We start from the raw sequence: 16070 nt of genomic DNA on the forward strand, positions 1-16070 counted from the left end.
CCAGAAAAAAAAAAGAACTGTCATGGGGCCTGGCTTAGAGCAAGAGAATTATATAACTGGTATATGAGGCTCATGTACCATCAGTATACTACTGTAATATTTTTCTCCCAAAATAGTGCTTGACAAAAGGATTGGAAGTTTACTTTGGAACAGACATTTGGGTTCAATAGACTTCTTTCCAAAACATGATGTTGCCTCTTGTGGATCTGCTTAGTAATCCCAAAGTATTGCTTTGAATAGATATTCTTCATTCATTCATAACTTGATCATAGCACAAAGTGAGGCATATACCCACACTTCTGAAGCCTGTGTAGAAATGACTTCTGACTATTACTGTCCACCAGAGTCCTGTAGTGGGCTATGGCTAAAGATGGACTTTTCACACAGTAATTTCACTTGTTCTTCTCAGTCAGATATTATGCCTTTTTCGTTTTATTTTTTTAAATTTCAGTATTAAAATTAACAACCAAATTTTACTTCCTATTTTTTTCTCCTACAGGGGCTTATTTTACTACATCTCTCTAAGAGAAGTATTTCACTTAGAATTTTCTTGAGTTTGTAGAGATATTCATAGAAGATTTAAATAGCACTGCAGCTGTACAGAAAAGCTGTTCTAGTGTGTGCTTTGAAAATCAGCTTTTCAATAAACGATAGCTTTAGAACTATGATTGAGGGGGGGAGGACGAAGTCTTGTTAAACACGCAACTGTAGCCACTGTTTACATGCTCCAAGCAGTTTGAAGAAGAGGCTCAAATAAATTCCTCATTTCTTTGCTCCTGAAGAGACAGACTGGTACCCATTGGTCCCATATGGTTCCTGCTTATCACCAAAGGGCAAGAGGAGATGGACTTTGGCCCGAGAGGTGATTCTCTCATGCTCAGTAGCAATTATTTAGTCATGCTTTTCAACAGACACATAGATGTGTGAGACGGGAGAACAACGTCATTTCATTCTGGTTATCAGTTAATATTGCAGGATTGACTCATTAAACAGTCAATTAACTACTGTAGTAGCCCAGGAGGTATAATCTGGATAGAATAAATGACTGTCATCTGGTTTGCAAGTGGATTTAAATGTGCTTCCTTTGGCAGTATAGCTTTCTTGACTATGTATCTCCTGAGACACATTGTGTGAAATTCATGCTTTTTGCAATTTCAAGTACGCAGGAGTTAATGGTTTTGTTGATGTATTTCATACAGGTTACTCATCATGTATTTAGTATTTATTCATTTGACTTATTTGTATTGAATACTTTCTTCTGTGTGGTACTATGGGAGTCAATGAGGAAAGGAAAACAGTAAGATACCATACAGCCCTAAGAAACTCACAGTTGGGAAGGCAGCTCACAAAAGCATGCTGAATATTAGGCCTGCAAAAGCACTTGAATGCTGTATGAAAATTTTATGGTCCCGATTGGAGTTTCTATAGTAGGAGATATGAAGTATATATATGACGACACATAGTGGGGTTGCAGTTATATTTTTCCAATAAAGCAATGTTTACATTCTTTCTGGGAAGATATTAATGAGAAGCAAAGAAGATAGAAGACACTATGTAGACAGCAAAGCAAGGGACTATGGCTCAGTCTGGTAAAACTTGTGGAAGGTATCATGCTTAGAGTGCGAGTGTTTTTAAATTGGATTTCCCTAAAAGCTGTGCTACTGAGACATGACAGAGAAGCTAAGATACTTACTCTTATCTATTACTCATCAGGTTTACTCAGGTATACATATTTCATTGAAGTTACATGTACTTAAAGTGTACAGTACAATATCTATTAATCAGTTATTTTACCTATTTGTCTATAGTTGACCACATACTTCTATGTATACGCATGTTTTGTGTTGAGAACACTTAGTCTATGCTGTTTATAACTTACTCATCTTAAAAAAAAATAGCCAAATCTTTGTCTCCTTTTTTTTTGGTGGTCATGGGGCTTGAACTCTGTGCCTGGGCTCTGTCCTTGAGCTTGTCAGCTCAAGGATAGCATTCTTCCATTTGAGCCACAGTGCCACTTCCGGTTTTCTGGTGGTTAATTGGAGGTAAGAGTATCATGAACTTTCCTGCCATGGGTGGTTTTGAACCGCTACTCTCAGATCTCAGCCTCCTGAGTAGCTAGGTTACAGGAGTCAGCCAGGGGCTCCTGGCAACTTTGTTTCCTTTTGTTCCTTTCTGCTCTACCCTGGTAACACTTTTCTACCTGCATCTTTTTGATTCTATGTATGTGACCCTGCAGTGTTTTTCTAACTCTCCTATTTTTAAAAAATCTAGCTCCCCTACTTTACTTATTAGAATAACCCTGAGGCAGAAAAGGGAGTAAGTCATCAGCCAATGTGGAGTAAATGCTTGAACAAAGCAAGTCAATATGGAGCAAGTACATTATCTATATCTACATTAGGGTATCTGTGGTGACTGACAAGAGAGAGTTCAGGAAAAAAGGATCTAAGGCTAGACTTGGAAGTAATGTTTTCATTATGTAGAATATTAAGTCTATTAAGCTTGTTTTCCCCTGAAAACAAGCAGCTGCCTCTAAAAATATTTAACCAAGAATGTGACCAGTTAAGATCTACAGTGTTTATATTATTTTACTAGCATGTAGTAAGATAGAAACTATACTAGGGTGTTAGGTCTGAGAATGTTAATGTTCATTTGTTAGCCAGGTGAGAAATACGAATGCCTTTACAGTGATTATGGATAAACAGACAGTGAAGAGGTGAGGAAACTGGATGAAAAATAAGAAATCAGAAAGAGACAAGAATCACTGAAATTTTATGACTTGGACAAATTACCTTAATAATGTGCTAACTTCTATGGATCAATAATAAGAATTTGGAAAACTCATTTTGTTAATTAGCTATAAGAAAATTTTCTCATAGATCATAATTTGGACAGGAATAAAAATGTAAATTCCATGAGCATAGAGATTGCTAGTTCTTCTATTTTATATCTGCAGAGCCAAGAGCACATATGGGCATTCATTAAATAATTGTATAATTAAATGTATAAATGACTAAATGTTTAATGTACTTCTAAGGGCATCTTCATGATGTCCTGCTGGATACATGGGCATAGAGGATGGAGAGAATTTGGAGAATTCAACATTGTCTAAGACACTGATATAAAGATCATATATAATCAAAACCACTAGACATTCGGGCTGGGAGTATGACCTGGTGGTAGAGTGCTTGCCTAGCATGCACCAAGACCTGGGTTCAATTCCTCCATACCACATACATAGAAAAAGCCAGAAGTGGTGCTGTGGCTCAAGTGGTAGAGCTGCAACCTTGACAAGCTCAACTCTGGTCCCAAATTCAAGCCCCATGACTGGGGAACACAAAAAAACCCCAAAACAACAACTGAACAGCTCACTTACTAAAAATGGAGAAAATTAACATGACTGACAGCTGAAGCCATGGCAAGATAACATTTTAGAATTAAATAGAGGAAGAATACCTTGTTACTAGAGACCAATAAAGGTGAGGGGGACATTAGCAGAATATGGAATCACAGGGAAAATTTCCAGAAAAAGCTCAAAATGTTAGATGCTATTGAGACAATATGAAAGATTCTGATTGTAAAAAATGTTTATCATATAAACTACAAAAATTTTCAAAAAAAGTTGAGAGAAGAGACAATAGCAGTTGAAGTATACACAGCATAGGAAAAAGTGAATAGGTAAGCATAAATATTTTTCCCCAAAATTGGTAAAGGCAGGTAGTAGTAAATGGAAGGGATTAAAGCTAGAAGCATTTTAGGAATTCTTTGATTAGTTGTAATATGAAAGAAATTTTAGTATGCTACATCTTGAGAAAATGCATTTTTTGAAAAAACTTCAAATACAATGAAGCAGAATAATATCCACAAGAATCTTTTATACCTTTCTTGAAGCATCCATCAGTTCAACAGAAAATTTAAAATGGAAGCTCTTAATTTTCTATTTCTACATCTGTCATGTCTTGGGCACATTGGGTTTTCGTTAGGTTTTAGCATTGCTCCCCTAAGGAGTAATTCTGATTTTCTCCATTTAAAAGTGATAAATAATTACGAATCTGTGACCCCTCTATACATCACCTTTATAACAGCAATAAAAAATGGAAAGGAAAGATTATGCCTGGAATAAAGAATAATAAATAAGATAAAATTTGAACAGGGCACATACAAAGTTGACCACCTATTTCTTGCATTTTCTAAGGGTAAATGTTCTTTCTCCATTGAATACCTGGCATGTTGAAAAATACAGTGAATATCTGAGAATATAAATAATAAGAATGAATATAGAAATATTTTACCCTGCAAAGGCTATCTGGGTAGTTGTTTTAGTAAGTGAAATATTAACAGCATAATATTTACTAAGTACTAATAATTTACTATGTTCTAGGCAATATAGCACTTTATGCTGCTATTTATTAATAGCCTATAGAAGTAGTAATTTTTGCTATCCTCACAATACCTACAGGAGATGTGAAGCATATGTAGGTGAAATAACATTCTGAAAGGTTCATAGTGACTAGTAGAGTCTAAAATTTGACCTAACTAATTTCAGAATCTATGGATCAAACTTTGGATTTCAACAACTAATATATTGCCATATAAGAATGGTAATGATATTTGATAGGTTTTGGTTTTAGGATTTGTTTTATAAATGTTAATGGAGGATACACTTCTCTTGCTGCCTACCGACTATTTGGGTGTTCTAGTTTGTGGCCTGCCTAGCTGAAGTGGTTGTCTTCGTGGTATACATTAATGTGCTGATGAGCCATTTGCCATAAATTGCTACTCAGCTACTGGTTCAATTTATACTAAATTTGCAATCTGCCTTTACTGAAGTGCAAAATTGGCTTTCTTGTCATAAAGTGGTAGAACATGCAAAATAGTCTAATACCTTATTTTCTAGCTCAAGGAAGATTAGCTAGGCTCAGAAAAAGTTTCCATTTTTTTTTCCTTTGGATGAACAGCTGTTTCAGCATGAGAGCCTTGTTAAGTGTGGAATGGTTTTGATAATGCCCCATTCAGAAATTATAGCTGATATCATGGGGTTTACTCCTCAGGACAAGTAAAATCATTTTCTGGGAAATATCCAAATGAGTTGAGCTATTTTGGGAGTTGTCTACATGATAGTGCAAGCAACTGTGAAGGTGAATTTATACCTCTGTCAATATGCTATATTGCCATAGAGGTGTAGACATTAATAATTATGATATGACTTGTCTGCTCTACATAAATGTGTACTGCACTTACCTTATCCATAATTTGGGACATACACAGAGGAATTAAACTTTTCTCTATGTAGAAAATAACATGTCTTGAGAATCATTCCCAGGTTGGAAACCTGCTTACCAATTTGGCGAGTTCCATCAGTTTTACAATGTATTTTGAAACTTTTAAACAGGTTTTGAAGTACCAGATTCAAACTTAAGGAAGAATTTGGGAGAACAAGTTGAGGAACAGTTTATTTCTTGCAGAAGAACATCGTGAAAGTATTTTTATCAGAAAGAAAATGTACATTTTGAGTGGTGATGCTGAGTCATTTCTAAAATAACTCAGAGAGAAAGTTTCTTCAATTGAAAAAATATCTGCATAGCTAAATTGTATTTATCATTAAGATAAATCTTTCTGCAGAATAAAACATATAAATGTTGATCTAGTTTTGTAAATATTTATTTCAGTTTGAGTGTGGAGAATACTCATCATGAAAAAATGTTAAGTACTTCCTGACAAATGCCAAAGAAGTGGCAGGAATGATATGAATGGAAATAAGAACCACCAGGAATGCTACAGAAGCTCTAACATATGCCACAAGGAGGTGTTACCTAACCCAATATTGGTAGTATAACCAGATTTTGGTAGAATACAAGGTACAAGGAATTAGTATCCCATCAAACACAATAAGTGTTTATCTTATAGTCAAAACCACATACTTTGATTCAAGTCTAAAATTCATGCTGTTAAAGAGTGTAAACATATTTCAGGCAAAATCTTTTGTGCTTAAAAAACTCTAAATATATATACATATATATATATATATATGTAAAGCAGTTTCTAGCTACCTCCCAAAATGTTCAAGGACGCATATTTGTGATCCAAATCACAACTCTAACTTATTTTACTTGAGTGAGCTTAGGAGAGATGTCCAACTTTACTAGTCTTTAGTTGTCAGAGTCCTTCACCCTCCATCCCTCTCTAGGGGGATGGGGAAAAACACACCCCCTCAGGCCAAGGCATGAGAGGAAGGGGCCCAATGTCCTCCTGCACCCAGCCTTCTTACCCCGGAGCACAAACAGAGACGTCACGCAGCTTCATGAAGGCAGGAAGATCTCTCTATATATATATTCCCTAAATCCCTTCTCCTTATATTGGGTGAGGGAACCTATCAGTATACAAGATGGACAGGACAAAGAGATCCACGTGTTTTAGCCCTACTACAAGCCTCAGCAGAAAGTTATTAGACATGGCGTTACTTGGGCCCTAACATTTAGTGTCCTCATTGGCAAAGGAGAACATTGATGCTATTATGAGTTATAAGAACTGGATATGGAAGATTATTTTTTAAAAGCAACTTAGTATCTTGCTTGGACTTTAGTAGGTGATCAATATACTGCAGCAATCCATACTGATGAAGTTCAGAATCTCTGCCTGGGAATTGCTGCTATTAATTACATTCAAATAGAATGGAAAGTACTGCCTTACTGGCTCACTTCAAGAGGAAAAGAGAAAGAGATTTTATACCTCCAGAGAACCTCAATTTTTTTTTTTGGCAAGGAAACTTGTTGTTCTTCATGGTCCTTATTGATTTTGTAGGCTGGAGATACCATTGTTAACACTGTAGCAAGAAGAATTAGGACATTTCCAGAGACTGTAAAGCTTGCTAGAATCTCACATCCAGTAAATAACAAATTCAGTATTTGAATCCAGGTCTGCCTTACTTGGGGCCTACAATCCTAACCAATTAGCCATTGTTTCTAAATTTCTGATAACTGCATTACTGACCATATCTAAGAAATGAACTTCTCTCATAAATTCATTTGCCTAAGCCTTTTTGAGTGCTTCACTAGATTCCATATAATTCTTAGAAGATCTTCAAATGACTACAGTACTGCTTTTTCTTAGTTCTGAAAAATGTGTTCATCCAATTCAGTTTGGGGTTTAGAGAACATGAATGGAGTACCCGTTGCTTTCTTCCTTCTCCAAGGTTATTTTCAGCATTGATGAAAACATCTCCCAGTCCCATTCCATGTAAAGCGCTGCAAACATCCACTGAGCAGTTAACTTGTTTGACTAGTGAAGTCTCCAACAAAGTGTTTTCTCCCATTGAAGCCAGACATTTAATATGCAAAACATTTATGAATATGAATCTTCACACAATAAAATTAACCAGGAAATTGCATCTCTCAAAGCAGTTATGTTTCCAGTTCTCAACTCTATATATGATAAAGGCAAAATGAATTTTTATGCCCTCTTTTTTTTTGGTAATTTCAAATGGATTACATTAGTTGATTCAGGGACTAATATGGAAAGTAGTTATTTCTACTACAACTTATGAAAGCATACATGCTGAGTTGAGTGCTAACATTGGGAGAAAATGAACTGTAATAAATAGGGAACTCAGAATTTTTATTTCTGCATATTTGAGTTCAATGTATGTTGAAGTCCCTTGGTAATGATTTCTGAAATATTTGGCACATTTATTTGGAGATGATCTTTTCTCTTTCTTAATGATAGCATTTTCTGAAACTGCACTTGTTAATTCTCAATAAATCATACCTTGAGATTTCAGTTGCTCTATCCTAGTTGGCTAATTTTTCTCATTATAAATATGTGTGGCTATTCTCTCCAAAGCCCTGTCAAAATGGTTTTAAAAGTCTGTATAGTATTGTTTTTTGTTTTGCATGTGATACATTAATATTCTGGAAGATAAACCTGATCATTATTAGCCATGTTAGTTTTTAATTTAGGAAGGTTTAAATCACATTTTATTAAACTTCATTAGCTTCTCAAGCAAGGAATATGAATGTAGGTGCTAGCATTCTTCAAATCAAATCTTCATCGCTTTAACTCCTTATTGGTAAAGTAATAAGTAGAGAGGATTTTTCTTTTTGCAGTTGATAATACTGTTTAGAAAGTCTGTCACATCATAGTCAGAATTGATGTGTTACTTGGATCTGCTCCTGTTTGCCTGTTGCTGCTTTAATTTGTTGGTAATGTTAGAATCTGCCACCTCACATCTCTATTCCACCAATTTCCTTGCTTCAGGCTATTGTGACTAATGGCAAAATGATTTCAAACTAAATCATTCTTTAAAATTCAAATGAGGCCTAGGTGCTTTTCCTGTTTGAAACCACTGTGTATTTGTTGAATCCTAATGGAGACACTAAAGACTCTCTAATTCAGAAAAAAATATAGCATCATATGGACTGACAAATTAGTCGCTCCATTACTCCATAACTTCTATAAATACCATTTATAGTAAGTACTGTGCCAGGTAGGTCAATGGATTTTTCCTACTTTTCATGATTTGCCATCATGAATATTGCAGATAACAGACTTTGAGATATAAATATAAAATAAGCTGAAGATTAAGCTGGAGATGAGGCTTGGTGTTAGAGTGCCCATTTAGCAATCATTAGGGCCTGAGTTCAAATCTCCACACTGCCACATTAATCCATGCAAAATAACTGGAACATCATTTGTCTGATGGGTGGAGCACAAAGGCTCTGGCCTTTAATTAGTCAAATTCCATTTTCCTTCATGTAGAGAATGAGATAGATTATGAGATTTAGGTATTGATAGGTGAGACTTAGGGTTGAGTCAAAATAATTTATATGCTTTCAGGACTATCTGCAATATTCTAGAAATATTCCCTGTGAACAAAAATATGGAAATCTGCACACTGGATATAAGTCGTCAGTGTTAGAAATTTAATGAAGCATCTTGATTTCAATTGAAATATTCAATATGACATCAGTTCCTCCCATGTATTTACATTATAGAAAAGACTGTTTTTATCTACTGGAAACTTATTAGCACTATTAAACTGGAAATATAAAGATTTGTTTTCCAACCGTCCACACTACTTCCTTCATTCTAATAAATCTCTTGATTTGTTGATTCTTCTTTCTCGTCACCTTGGGCCCATCCCTCTTGCTTTACTCTGGCTCCCTCTTTGTCTAGGCATAATTTTCAAAGCTATGCTTGTATTTCTTTGATGTCTGTAACTTTTCCAATAGGTCTCATCAAAAACACACCTGTATAACATAAGATTGACATAGCAAAGATTTTTGTTCAGAGCTGAGGGTATGACTCAAGTGGTACCATGCTTGCCTAGTGAGTGCCAAGTCCTGAATTCACATCCACTACTGCCAAAATAAAATAATTATCCAACTTCTGGGTGGTTCAGGTCTGTAATCTTAGCTACTCAGGAGGATGAGCTGTGAGGATCATGGTTCAAAGCAAGCTATACGAGGTAGACAGTGAGACTCTGATCTCCAATTAGCCACACACACACACACACACACACACACAAATGGGGAGAGAGAGAGAGAGAGAGAGAGAGAGAGAGAGAGAGAGAGAGAGAGAGAGAGAGAGAGAGAGAGAGAGGGAGAGAAACAAAAGTAGAGCTATGGTTTAAGTGGTAGAGTAGAGTGCTAGTTGTGGGCATAAAAGCTCAGGGACAATACCCAGATCCTGAGTACAAGCTGTAGGATCCATACAATAAATAAATGAATAATTTCAACTTATTCATTGATGAGGGAGCCACTTAGATGGAAAATTAGTTCAAACTGTTTGTGAGGAATGGTAATCTATACACATTTTAAGAGAAGTAGATACTAAAATCCAGTTGTAAAGTTTAAGTATATAAGTGCTTAATATCATACTGAGAAATATTTGATAAAGTGTTGTGATATTTCTTTTTTCCTTTTTTCATATATTTTTATTGTAATTAATAGAAGGGTTACATTATATTCATCAGATAGAAGATACATTACTTCACAAATATTGATACCCTTTCTCATGTAATGGTCCCCATATCCCTACTCCCCTACAACTTGATTTCTCCCCTTCACTCTCCTATTTCAAATAACCAATTAAGCATATATAAAATGTATCAGATAACAAGGTAAAATATTGTAACAATATGAAATAACCAAGGGACACCAAGAAAGATGAGAAATAACATAGTACATTAAGGACAACAATCACTCATTATATGGCTTTTGTTTCTATTTCCTGGAGGTCCTTACATTTAGTGTCATACTATATGGCCTTATGTATCTAGATTTTGTTCTATTGTGAAGCTCTGCTAGGAGAGCCCAAGGTTTCTACTGAATTGTGACAAATGAGGGAAACCATTGAGCCTAAAGTTCCTTTGAGTCTGGCTTACTTCACTTAATAAGATTTTTTCTAAGTCTTTCCATTTCTTTACAAATGGAGAAATATCATTCTTCTTCACAGCAGCATAAAATTCCATTGTGTATAAATACCACATCTTGTTGATCCACTCATTGACTGAGGGACATCTGGGTTGGTTCCATATCTTTGCTATGGTAAATAGTGCTGCAATGAACATTGTTGTGCTAGTGGATTTGTTTCTGGACAATTGGGTAAATGCCAAGTAGTGGAATTGCTGGGTCATAGGGGAGCTCTATATTTAGTCTTTTGAGGAACTTCCATACTGCTTTCCATAGTGGTTGGACGAGTTTACACTCTGACCATCAGTGTAGTATTGGTCCCTCCTGGCCACATCCACTCCAGCATCTGTTGTTATTAGATTTCTTGATCCTGGCCATTCTAACTGGAGTGAGGTGGAATTTTAGAGTTGTTTTGATTTGCTTTCTTTTATGACCAGAGATGTCAAGCATTTCTTCATGTGTCTATAGGCCATTTTTATTTCTTCTTCAGAAAAGACTCTCTTTAAGTCTTTGGCCCATCTTTTAATGGGATGGTTCTTTCTTTGGAGATTAGTTTTGGGGAAAGTTCATACCTCAAATCGATCCTAAGTGTGTGATATTTCTACCAGAAAGGAAGCTGCACTTTGATTTGTAAAGTTCACAATATTTGGGTGCAAATCAAATGTCACATAGAAAAATCATTATCTGGTACATCATACTTAGGAAGACATGACTAATACATCATTAAAGTATTGATATCCTTCTTGATTCCTTGGTCTCGAGCAAGTTCTTGTTGAAAATACTTGACTCATTCATATAGATAGGTATAGCATGCTATGTTCTTTAAAGCCTCTTGTTCTACATTTGTACCTAGACAGGTTATTGAGAGTACCTGATTAGCCTTGGTAGGTAACTTGCCATATGATTTCCAGACAACTATAACTCTTCTGCTCTTATTTTCCCTTACTCCAAAATGGGGAATACAATGAGTAATAAAATAATCTGTCTAGTATGAAGATATTCTGAGTTTTGAAGAATGAATGTGTCATGAGGAGTGAACTATCTTGGCCCTTTAGCACATGTGCGAAGTTAGGCAGCAGTGCCCCCTAAAGGTCCTCAGAAGTTCTGCACAGAGAAGCCTTCTCATTATCTTAGAACTTCTAAGCATCCTCCTCTCACAAGAGATGTTTCTATCGTGTGTGTGTGTGTGTGTGTGTGTGTGTGTGTATGAGAGAGAGAGAGAGAGAGAGAGAGAGAGAGAGAGAGAGAGAGAGAGAGAACAGAGAGAGAGAGAGAGAGAGTTAACTCACCATACTTTTTATTTATCCAGTAATTATTTACTCTTCCTGTCAAGTCTAGGATCCATTTGGAGGTTCTGTTGATCCTAATTAAGCTTGCCTAAACCAGCTCACCCTCCTTGCCTGGGGGAGGCCTGCCTGAGTCTATTCTCAGCCAGCTCTTGGGTGATTTGGATGACTTTCCTAGTATAAGTGGTTTTACTTCAAATGATCTCTAGACCTCCTGTAAGCTTGGCTAGGTTCACATGGTGATGGTGACAATATTATAAGAGAGAAAGGAAGCCAATAAGAACTCTTGAGGTCAAAGATACACCATCATTTCTACTCTATACTCTTGGCTAAAGAAAAAGTAAAGCATCTTGAGGAGACTTAGACTGTCTCTCTGATGGAGAAGGACTATGTACAACAAACATGACTGTTGATTGATAAGGAATGGGACCATGTTAAAAAATATGTCTTCCACTTGAGCCTCAGCACAACTTCTGGCTTTTTCCTATGTATATGGTACCAAGGAATTGAACCTGGGTCTTGTGCATGCTAGCCAAGCACTCTACCACTAGGCCAAATTCCTGGCCCCTACATTGGATATTTCAAAGTGGAAATTTTTTGATTCATTCTTTTCAAATATGTTAGATATTTTAATGTTTAATTGAATCCTCTGGCTGAATGGCCACAAGCAGATAAAGGTTTCTATTATGGACATGACTAATCACAAGTTTTTTGTACCTTTTAAATTGTGAAGAAGTGCTCACACATTCACCTAACCAGTATAATTTGGCATATACCTTTTCAGAACACTGATGCCAATTTGAACATGAGGAAAAGAACCAATGCCTTGGTCCACTCCGAATCTGCTGCTAGCAACAGGACTGAGGCTGAAAACCATTCGAGCAAGACTGCCACAGTTGTTCTAGAGTCATCTGAATCCACACCTAAATCATACTTAGCTTCCAGCCCAAACCCATTCAGCCAGGCAAATGCAGCTGAGACGATATCTGCTGCCAGAGCCCTACCATCCTCTGCCTCTTCTACTCCTCGCCGAACTGGGTGTGCTACTCAACAAGCTTCAGTTGGATCTGCTTCTGCTCGTCCTGGCTTTGGCTCAAGACTGGAGAGGATTAAGACCACAGTCAATACTGTCGGGGCTTCTGGGAAATTGTCAACCACTAGTCCTCCCCCTGCTCCACCACCGGCTGGATCTGGCACAAGTAAAATAGACAAATATGCTCGTATTCTCTTTCCAGTCACATTTGGGGCATTTAACATGGTCTATTGGGTGGTTTATTTATCAAAGGACACTATGGAGAAATCAGAAAGTCTCATGTAATTTTGTTGTGATAGTTTCCTAAGAGATGATGACAATGCAAACTCTTTTTAAATATTTTTAAAGATAAGTATTCTTTGTTAAAGTAAAAATTCTATGTAATTTTTTTCATTTAAAAATACAAGGCACATTCTGGAAGAGTTAACCAATAAGTCTATAGTGAAGAGGAAGTGAATCATTTTTGTTAAAAAAATAATTGTTTTTAAAGGATATATTCAGCATTCAAATGAGATGGAATACAGACCAGCCTGGACCTTTGGAATTTGAGAAGTAGGACTAGAGAGTTGTGGTGCATATTTTTGCATCGAAATTTGAAAAGACTATGACATTTTTTGTAAAGATACCCTATGAATTTCAACCAGCACCCTAAAATCCCTGTGGCACTGCCCTTAACCAGAATTGTTTACTGGAAATTGTATGCAGTGACCTTTGGAGATCCACTTAGTGCCTGTAAACAAAGGACCTTACCTGGTAAGAAAAACATCAGTAAAGGAAAAGAGAACAAATACAATGCTAATCTATAGACTGGAGCCTTTACTGCATCCAAATCGAATACACAGACAAGGGAAAATGAATCTCCTTTCATAATAGCCAGACATACACATTATCAAAAATATGAACAGTTGACTTGAAATTTTGCTTGGAGCCAAAGTTTAACTTATAGTCAGATTTTTTTCTTCCTTGTAGCTCAGTTATGTACTGTAGACATTTCCTTCATAGTTAGAGCCAACAGCCTACTGCACTCCAGGCACTATACTAGACCAATGGAAACTCTCACCTTCACCTACAATATGACTTCAGTAGTATAGGAGTCAATGCATGCTCAAGAACCACAATCTAGTGCAGGAGATTGCATTCTTTAATGAGAGAAATCTAGTTAAGAGTTTAACAACATATCCCAAATATGTTTCTTCTACATTGATAAAGGATAGCAAGTACATTTGTTCATGTAACCACTTGGGGATAAGTACATGTCCGTGTAATGTCTGCAATTGGTTTTCTAAATGAGATGGAAATGTGGTACAGATAGTTCTGTAAGTAAAAAGCACCATGAGCCTGGAAATAAAAATCTAATGGATTACCTGTCTCAAATCTGATACAGATCACCGGTCATAGAATCTAATCAGATTCACAGAATCATTAGAGGCAAGAGCTTCTCCCAATATTGATCCATACTAAGCTGTTCAAATGGTAACTTACTTGAAAGTTATGGTGTCTATACTTCTGTACATTTTGGGGAACTTTTTCTTTTTGGTATTTGTTTTCTTGGTGTTTCAGTAAGATTTTGAAAGGTAAGTATTTACAATTAAAGAAGTAACAAAGAAAAGAAGGGAAAGAAAAATATTGGAGGCATAGTTTGTGATGCCAATGACTGTTAGTCAATTTATCAGGATTCACCTGTATTGTTTTTCTTGGTCATTACATAAGTTTCATAGCTTCATAACCTCATTGGATTTCTTCCAGCTGTCTTATGCATATCCAGTTTGATTCAGTTCTTTTTGCTGTTTGTTGTTCTTGTTTGAATTTCTCTCTACCTGTTCTAGGTGTTTGTAAATCAGTGCCCTCTGAATGGTTTATGAGAACATTTGACAGAATGGACAGATATAATCCTGTTTTCTGAAAAAGAAGTTATTTTAATTGTCACTGACATCTCTGTTGTTATACTGCCTTGTAATGGTGATATATGAGACCTCAAAATACATGAATGTCAAACATTATGAATTACATTAGATAATTCTTTGGTTTCTCCACAGAGGTACTTAATAGAGGCAACACTTTTTATTGCACTTTATTGTTGTGATAACATATAGAGGGGTAACAGTCATATTCATCAGGTAGTGGGTATATTACTTCTTAAACACTGACACCTCTTCTAATGTTTTTCTCTCACTTTCCCTCCCCCACCCTCTCCCAATCATCTTGTTTTACCCCTTCCCTTCCCAATTTCAAATAAACATGAGCAAGCAACACATTTTAACACCTAAAAAAGCTATAGAATTTATCTATTGCAAACTATTCAGGCCATATATATATATAATAGTGTAAAAGTTAAAACAAAAATATACACTTCTTTCTATTTATTTTTATTTTAATGTATAGAGGATTATAGTTATATTCACCAGATAGAGGGTATATTACTTCTCACAAATTGATACCCCTTCTCATGTTTTACAATACACTTCTTATAAATTATTTCAAGAGTATTCTAGATTTGAGGCAAGGCATAGAAATGTAGATGGGAGCCAAAATCATTTATTACCAATGAAAGGACCATTTCTTTGGTTATCTCTGAGAAGAACACAGTCTTTGCTTTATTAATAGTCTGTCATGGAATAGTCTATTGGAATTCTTTAAAAAATATTGTATTTTTAGAAGTTTTATAGATTTCTAGTGGTCTTTGAAATGATCAATTTTAAATTCTGGCCAAGGATCAAAATTAACTTATCGTCTTTCATTGTTGTGGTTTTTTTTCATTGTGTTTTTCTTTGTTTGTTTTGAGGTAGAGTCTTACTACATAGCCCAAACCAACCTCTAACCAGCTATGTAGCTTAGGGAATACTTGAACTTGGAATACTCCTGCCCCATCTCCCTAGTGCTGGGATTACAGAAACCATCAAGTCTAGAATAGCATATACTTTGCACATGAAGATTTAAAATAAGGTGTTCAGCCACACTGGAAGGAGAGAATTAGTCAAAGGTTCTCAATTGTTTATTTGAAGAACTCATTTAATAGAAAACCTAGTCATTAAGAATAGACTTAATATCACTTGAATACAATGTTGCTAGTATTACGTATGATTTACTTCTCCTGACTGAATTCCATCACATTAATTCAATAATTTAAATTTTACTCATCATTGTTATCTTCCCAATAACTCAAACATACATTAAGCAAAACAGTGAGGTGAAAATTTAGTCACTTCTCAACATTAGGGAAATCTCCAGAGAATAACTAGAGAATCACAAATACCTGGCACTTCGAAGAAAGAATAACAATTCTGGCTGAGAATGGTACCTTTTCTATCATGATTTTTTTACTTAGTACTAGTACAATATGTTCAT

At 35.8% G+C, this 16070-nt stretch overlaps 1 protein-coding gene across 1 annotated transcript in view; it reads left to right on the forward strand.

The window, feature by feature from the left end:
* The window catches only part of Gabra4 (gamma-aminobutyric acid type A receptor subunit alpha4), a 60909-nt gene extending 46307 nt beyond the window's left edge, over positions 1 to 14602 (forward strand). Inside the window, exon 9 of the mRNA XM_090343640.1 lies at positions 12477 to 14602. Within this exon, the coding sequence (XP_090199766.1) occupies positions 12477 to 13010 (534 nt within the window). The 3' untranslated portion in view covers positions 13011 to 14602. The remainder of the gene's footprint in view (positions 1 to 12476) is intronic.
* The last annotated feature ends 1468 nt before the right edge of the window (positions 14603 to 16070 follow it).

Source organism: Megascapheus bottae, chromosome 13 (genome assembly GCF_031878675.1).
Source record: "Megascapheus bottae isolate mThoBot1 chromosome 13, mThoBot2.hap1, whole genome shotgun sequence".
NCBI lineage: Eukaryota > Metazoa > Chordata > Mammalia > Rodentia > Geomyidae > Megascapheus > Megascapheus bottae.